We start from the raw sequence: 8,066 nt of genomic DNA, 5'->3' as shown, positions 1-8,066 counted from the left end.
CCGAATTGGCTACTTTGATTTGTTTTGTCTTAACTGCAGAAATGGGCCTGAAAGTAGTGGAACCGCACCTTATTCATCCCACTTAGCATGCATTTTAAGGAGACGGAGATTTAGAGCAGAAGACGTACCTCGGGAAGTGTGAAGGAAGGTCTTAGGAAGCTGTCAAGACGAAGTCAAGGCTGTTCTCAGTGGAAAGTGCTCGATCGAGAGATTTGGATGGTCGATCGAGTGGTTTGGCAGAAGAAAGAGTTCGATCGAGTGGTTCCTCAGCTCGATCGAAGATGGCTAATTTGGGAGTGTTCGATCGAGAGCCTTAGTTGCTCGATCAAACGGTTTGGCTGGAAGAATACTCGATCGAGGGGAATAAAAAGCCTCGATCGAGTTATTTGCTATGTTACACGGGTTAACTAATCCGTGTTAGGTTTATTTTGTTAATAAAAAATGCTTTCCTATATAAGGAAGTCGTGATTAGGTCATAAACATCTCTACACACTCTTAATTACTCTTAATCACTGGAACTTTGCTCTTAATCACTGCTACTTGTTCTTTACGCCGGATTTGCTTTATTGTAATCTTTCTCTTCTTTTAATCTTAATCCAATACTTTGTTTCTCTTAATCCTTGTTCTATTATTCTTTTGTTATCGATTTATTTAGTTTATGCTTAATCTTATTCTCTCTATTATGTCTTTTCTTGGTATGCTTATGTTTTTTGTTGTTGTTATTGATTTCAAAAGCATGAGTAGCTAATCTCCCTATGTTAGGATTAGGGGAGCCATGGTAGTAAAGTGACGATATTGTGAATAGGCTAGATGGTTTATTTGTGAGAATCTGTCACCATAGCAATATAACTGTAACATGTTTAGTTGAGTGCACGCTTCTAAATAACTTTAATCTGGTTAATTTCGTTCCTGGATCGGAAGATTAGAATGAACAGACTTGCTATGAACAGTAGACTACCCTAATGAGGACGGAAGTTAAGTTAGTGGAAATCTAGGGTGGATAGCGCAGCGGACCGGAAGGACCTTTCCCATGCCCTTCTCACAGTAGATTGTCTAGACTATTTATGACTGAATCGATGAACTGCCATGGTGAACCGAAATCCTGACATACCTCTTTTATCTGATTATTTATCTCGAATTTTCTTGCTTTATCGCGCTTGTCTCTATTTCTCTTGCCTTTAATCTTTAGTAGTTTAGAAAACAAATTTCAAAACCCCCAATTGTGACTAGATAGACGGACTTACAGATAGATATCTTGCCTCCCTGTGGAGATCGACCCTACTTATCGCTAGTTTCTGTTAGTTATATTTAGGGTATTTATTTTTGGTACATAACGACCGTATCATTTAGCCATTTAAGATCTTCAAGATATTGTTTTCCCTGGGTTGTTTAAAGATCCAGAAATTTTCAAAACAATGTTTCTTCCACATATACCTAGTGCAAGCTTGCGTTTTAAATTGAAGACCCACAATGGGGGTTTTCCTCCAGCAAATCGACGACGAAGAAGACAAGACCAAAATTATGGATTAAATATGAAGAAAAGAAGAAGAAGAAGAAAAAAAAGGAGTAATGGAAACCAAGGATTAAATTGAGTAACATATAAATAAGAGAAAGATAAGAAAAAAGAGAAAAGTAAACTTAACCAGAAGAAAGGAGGGAATACCAGTCAACAAATGAACATCCAATTCATCAGTGCCACATCATCAATTAGCGTCTAAACTTGACGGAATTAATGTTAATAAGCGCGCTAGTAGTTTACGACGGGTATATCCGTTAGTATCCGTTAGTAGTTTACGACGGGTCAAATACTTCCCATGTGAGTAGATAACACAAAAACAGATTGATTAGGGAGTAGTTAAGCAATCTGTTTTATAAGCAATTTATTTTGTCTTATTTACCTACTACTAAAACCCAATAATTAACGAGTTCCCATAGAAAAACCCAAGATTATTCACGAAATAATGAAAAGTCAAAATAGCACCAAGATATGGAGCATCAATGTATTTCCTACAAGCATTAAACATTAACATCCAAAATAAGTAAAGGATTTTTCTAAAATGTGTTTTAAGAACACATGTTAATAACCTTAATAAATTCACAACATATTCTCAGATATTCAAGTATAAAATCATTATTATCCTAATCAGTACTGGTAAGTAAACGATTAAGAAATGGGAAGAGTTGAATAGTACGAGTAATAACTCATTTCCTTTCTTCCTAATATCGATTTTATTCATCCATTTTCGCAATTTAGGTCTTTAATTGTATATATATATATATATATATATATATATATATCATCATAAACATCAACTAATTCATCAAACTTTGCGTACTCAAGTTTATCACCGTAAGTTCCCCTCTTTCTTTCATTCTATTTTCCATTTCATATTTGCATGCCATTTCGATTAGATTTTTAGCTCTTTTATTTTTGTAATTATCTTTTACGTTTTCAATTTAGATTATTGCTATTGCTACTTTTTTTTTGTGCGATTTCCTCGATTATGACACTGTTAATTGTCGACATTGACCTCAATTTGTTTAATTAGGGTTTCACGATTATGAATGGATTGTTTGATTGCACAAATTTTGGTAATTTGAGCTCAGTTTGCTGAAATTAGGGTTTCCTATATCTATTTCTCTTGTCCTTGGAATCTTGTTTGTGGTTTTAGGTGTTGGCGATTGTATGAAAGGATTGTTTAATTGCAGAAATCAGTTTGCCGAAATTAGGGTTTCTTATGCCTAGTTCCTTTTCCTTGGAATTTTGTTTCTGGTTTTAGTTTTTGACTATTATGATCAGAATGTTTGATGGTAGGAATCGAGCTCAAATTCATGGAATTAGAGTTACTTATGCCTATCTCTCGGTTCCTTGAATTTCACAAACTTATTTAATTCAAGGGTCTTTCGAGCTTTAATATTGCCTTGATGAAAGTTAATCACTTTGATTAATAGTGGCCTTTGTTGATCATATTCATTCATTCATATTTATTTCATAGGTGTTGGTAAGTTCATTGTAGGTTTATGTCCTCTTATTTCGCTTTGATCGCTATATGATTTTCTGCAGTTCTACCGTTAAAGGAAGTCAACTTCATTGTTGGGTAGGGGATCTTGATACTGGAGTTATTTTTGTGAAGCTTGTGATCATGAGTTTTGTTTTTCGAGGGACTCGAGCTGACATTGAAAATTCATTCCCGGGAATAGTCCCGGAACGCAGGATGGTATGTTTCTTAAAAAATATTTGTTTGTTTACGTGTTGGTATTTGTGTGTGTGTGTGTGTGTGTGTGTGTGTGTGTGTGTGTTATTTTTTAAATGATGCTGATTAGCTGATGTTTGTCCATATGTATCTTGTCATTTTGCTTGCATATCAGCGTCTCCATGCAGCTAGGCCACTCAATGCTAACTCACTTACGTTTCTTGTTACTGGTAATATCTGTGGCTCTATCTTTATCATTTTCAGTTTTAGCACTTTAACCATTATTTATAAACTTTCAATTTGGCTATTTCCATGGTTTGATGTTTATGTTTCTCACTTTATTTTTGGCAGTGCTATTGCTCTTCATTGTACTAAATTCCCATCAATTATCACCAAATTTTTTGGTAGGTGTTTATTTCCTTATCCTATGATTGTTGATTTCTGTAAGGGGTCTAATAAGTTTCTTCTTGACTCTATATGAAGCTCTGGCTTGTATTTGGCTTCTTTTTGATGGCCACGAGCCTAAGAATGTATGCCACATGTCAACAACTTCAAGCTCAGGCACAAGCACATGCTGTAGCAGCTAGTGGTCTACTTCGTCGTACTGAATTTCGGTTGCAAATGCCACCATCAATCGCGTTTGCATCTAGAGGACGGCTGCAAGGCCTTAGACTACAGCTTGCTCTTCTTGACCGAGAATTTGATGATTTAGGTGCGACGAGTTTGTGGTCTCCTTTGTATTGCTTGCCCTCCATTTATTTCTCTGTTTCTGACTAATATATCGTCCATTAGATTATGAAACATTGAGAGCGCTAGATGGAGATACTTCGCCTTCAGTTAACTCGATGAGCGAAGAACAGATAAATGCTCTTCCTATCCACAAGTATAAAGTTACTGGTACCCAAAGGTAAGTTGTCTGATTATTGCGTGCTTCTGATAGAAAGATTTCATTTTCCATTTGGCGGTTTGAGTTTTTTGCGTTGTGGTTTGCAGTATAAGCTTTGGCTGTTCAATCATCCCTACTGAAACATTAACACCTTTCCATACCAGCATGGGAGATGTATTTTTCACTTCCAAATTTTGTTATTAGTTTGCATCTAGTTTGGTACACAGTATGCTCCACTGATTTTGGTATATTTTTCAGCCATTAGTTGACTCAGAATAATTTTTCGTTTTCTTTGGTAAATTGGGCTCTCTTATGGTTATTTGTTAGAAAATTAAACAGTTAGCCTTTCCTTTTCCAATGGAGCCAAAGACTCATTAGTCTTTGGTTCTGGAATAAAGAAAAATGGCTCACCGAAGTGGTTGCGCTTCTTTCGATAGTGAAGAAGCAGTCATTCAATGTAGTTCTCGATGCAATTTTCATCTTGGAATCTTGAATCATTTGGAATCAACCTCTTTGTGTCGCTAACACAGGGGTAGGTAAGGCTGTGTATATCTTATCCACTTTACCCTGCGGGAACTATTGAGGCAGTGGGGTATTGTTGTTATAGTAATGAAACAATTAACCTGTTGGGTCTTGACTGTTTTTGAGGCAATCTGAATTCTGTTTGTATGTCCTTTTCTATGTGACTGTTTACAATCGATGTTTGTGTTTTAGGTACACATTTAGCTGTTGAGGGTTATAGTGAACATTTAGGTGCATTTGTGTTTGTGGCCATAAGGTCCTCATTTGAGAACTGCGATCTGATAGAAGGGACTAGTCTGTGTTTAGTTTAGGAGAGAAAATAATTGGTGTGTTGTGCTATATGACTAGGCAGACTAGATGTTTAGATTTGTGGAGTGCATGTTTCCTTTTAACCGACTCTTATCCTTTTACAGTGGATCAGGAGCATTACAGCAAGCATCATCTTCGTCATCTCCTGAGGTAGTCCTCAATCCTCATAAGTATAATCAAAGCAACACATCTTTTTTGAATGCTTAATACAGGCATTTTACGTATCTGCTGTTTATCTTCTGTTCTTTTCGATTGACGTTATGCAGAAATTTTAGAATTTTTGCAAATCATAATCTTTCTCAGATAAAATTTTTTCTCTCCTTTCTTAGAGTGAAGGCTCTTCATCATAGCCCTGTTTGATTATGCGTGTATGCTTATTGTATATACACCTTTAATCTAACAATAATAAACCTAATCTGGATGAATTACAAATAATGTCCCTTAACAATTATGTGGGCCTTCGACAATCGACATATTATATTACATATTAACCTGGCAAGTTGGCTTTTAGGGTACCAACCCTGTACTCTTGGAGGATTAGATCTGCCATTTAATTACACTAGTACACAAACAAGGGGTAGTCACTAGTCACCGGTAATTGATAGATTAGTTAGTCTCTTGTGAGATGGTCTCATATTCCTATAATGTGACAGCAGCCCAATTCAAACTAGAATCCCCACCATATACTTACTATTAACCCACTGAATAATAAAACCAACAAATAATTACCCATAATATTGGTTAACTTATGATACTCTTATTATAAGACTGTTGCATATGAAAAGCTGGGTTCATAAGAACTGATATATACCATCGCTGTTAGGCAGGATTGGATTTTATGAGTTGAGATGTCGTAAAAATGAAGCCCAGTTGAATACCTTGATTTCACACTTCTATATTTCAGGAATTAGTCAGTTAGTTGTTCCGTAGTTGTGCCTGAAAGATTTGACCTTTTTCGTGAAGGAGAAGCAGCTGGACATCTCGATCAATATTGGCAGTTCCAAGGGAAGCTCCGAAGATGAACTAACATGTAGTGTATGCTTGGAGCAAGTGAATGTGGGAGAAGTCATTCGCAGCTTGCCATGCTTGCACCAGGTGAGCTTCGCCATAAAAATCTCTTATGTATCTCTTACACTTTAATCTGTATGTGGATGAGTAGTTGGTTCCCTAAATTTAGATCTATATCAAGTCATTCAGCCGTTGACGAACCTATAAAATTTTGTTTTCATTGTCTAGTTAAATCTTTTAAAAATAGTATTATGACTTCAGATTTTAGTAACTGGGAAAAATAGATGTACCATTTAGCTTTGGTTTTCCCAGGACCCCATGTAAGACAACATCGATCCTCCAATGCATTCAAACAGTGGTGGATCCCTAATATTTCATATAGGTGGTCCCATTTTTGTAATATTTTATCTTCTAAATATTACTCATCCATTTTCATACGTCCTACTTTTCTTCTTGGATATCCGTTTTTGAACTTCCAACTTGAAAATCTTTCCTGTTGAGTTAGTTATGTGTGGCTATAATGATTTGTGACCACATATCTTTCCTCGGCTTATATTTTCCACCATATAATTAAGAATGGAGGAGGAATTATAAAAATGGAGGCAGTATAGACTCTGAGTTTAAAATCTTGGAGACACAAATAAGACGACAACAACAACAACAACAACAACAACATCAAAGCCTTAATCCCAAAATGATTTGGGGTCGGCTGACATGAATCATCCTTTAATGCACAATTTTTTTTTTACTTTCCGGTCTCCCGGGAAACATGACATATGCTCCTTCCGCTTCTTTAGAAATGCCCCATTTACTTTTTGCCCAAGAATTAATGTTGTGAGTGGAGTGGTGGGTCTCACCAATAAAGTAAGGTGGTTTTACTAACAAATGTATACTAAAGAGGGAAATGGGGCAATTCTAATGACTAGGCCAAAAATGGACTAGGAGGTGTTTCTAAAGAACTGGAGGGAGTATCTGTCAATGCGTCCAACATTTCAATTTCAATCTCTCCCAAGAGTCCTCACCCTTGCACCATCCCTCTTCAATGTGGCGGTAGAATAATCAAGGCAAGATGAAACTGTCTCTGAGAGTCACTACTTTTGGAGTTGTGGAAGTGGCGGTGACTTTGTGAGTCTTTGTGTGGCAGGGATGAGATGGTCTTGCTTTGTTCGTTTAAATTAACACTAATCATATTCCTCACGTCTCTTCTTCGTGCAACCCACTTGTTTCCTTTCCTAGTATTTTATTTTACACACACTTTAAAATATTTTGAAACAAGGTCACTGGAGTTTAAGGCTCACTATTCTGTATTCATCACCTTGGAAAATGATGGATAGTGCAAAATGTCTCGCTAAATTCTATGCCCCCGTATCGCGAAATAGTAAGTATGGGAGTATCTGTATATTTAGGGGACAATATTTATTATGGTCTTTGTGTTTGGCATGGGTAAGGTTGTTTACATCCAAACCCCCCCAATCCTGCGGGAGCCATTAGCTGCACACTGTAAGTTTCTTTGTTATCCCCTTGACATGATATGCGAGTATGCCACCTTACGAGATCTCTTGTTATTAACGCAGTATCATGCAAGTTGCATTGACCCATGGCTAAGACAACAAGGAACATGCCCTGTGTGTAAATTTAAGGTTGGGGCTGGTTGGCAAGAAGATGATCAAGTTGATGCTTCGTTAATGGTTTAACAAGTTGTAAGTTCTGAACCTGTCGTATTATAGGCTTGCTTGCATTTTATGTAAATGTAGGTTTACTTAGGAATGTCTTCGTTAGACTTGGGAGGCTCATGTACACAGAAACAGGAAAAGGAAGGAAAATGTTCCCGGTTCTTTAAGAATCCGTATTACAACTGAGAAGCTGTGCTATTTGTTTACGTTGTAGGGCTTTTTTTTCCTGATCTTTTTGAGTTTTGTTTGTTGGTTAGCTACTTAGCTTTATGCCTTCTGATGCTTTGGTCTTTTTAGTTTATATGTGGGAAGATCTGATGTTCCAAGTAGAACGAACAATGGCTGTGAAGCTGTTGCCCTTGTTGGAGTGTATTCATGTGAAATTGATGGAACTGGGTGTGGTCAGCTTTTCAGTCCCAAATGCTGATTTATTTTAGAGTATCATAATTATACTATAATCGGTTTATGGACTCG

General features: G+C 36.7%; 1 protein-coding gene across 1 annotated transcript; it reads left to right on the top strand.

The window, feature by feature from the left end:
- Positions 1–2,130: 2,130 nt before the first annotated feature.
- On the top strand, positions 2,131–7,847 carry LOC141604917 (E3 ubiquitin-protein ligase SDIR1-like). The gene is made up of 9 exons (XM_074423485.1): positions 2,131–2,350; positions 3,065–3,218; positions 3,370–3,424; positions 3,546–3,598; positions 3,678–3,906; positions 3,987–4,101; positions 5,016–5,061; positions 5,875–6,006; positions 7,494–7,847. Exons 2-9 carry the CDS (start codon positions 3,144–3,146, stop codon positions 7,611–7,613), a joined length of 825 nt encoding a protein of 274 aa, XP_074279586.1. The 5' UTR covers positions 2,131–2,350; positions 3,065–3,143; the 3' UTR covers positions 7,614–7,847.
- The last annotated feature ends 219 nt before the right edge of the window (positions 7,848–8,066 follow it).

This window comes from Silene latifolia, chromosome 1, assembly GCF_048544455.1.
Source record: "Silene latifolia isolate original U9 population chromosome 1, ASM4854445v1, whole genome shotgun sequence".
NCBI lineage: Eukaryota > Viridiplantae > Streptophyta > Magnoliopsida > Caryophyllales > Caryophyllaceae > Silene > Silene latifolia.
Note: the sequence above shows the minus strand (reverse complement) of the source record. Positions and strands in the feature narration are given on the sequence as shown.

Coding starts and splice junctions, on each gene's coding strand:
- LOC141604917 (XM_074423485.1), top strand. CDS start 3,144: ATGAGTTTTGTTTTTCGAGGGACTCGAGCTGACATTGAAAATTCATTC. Junction 3,425..3,545: donor ACTTACGTTTCTTGTTACTG/GTAATATCTGTG, acceptor TATTTTTGGCAG/TGCTATTGCTCTTCATTGTA. Junction 3,599..3,677: donor AATTATCACCAAATTTTTTG/GTAGGTGTTTAT, acceptor CTCTATATGAAG/CTCTGGCTTGTATTTGGCTT.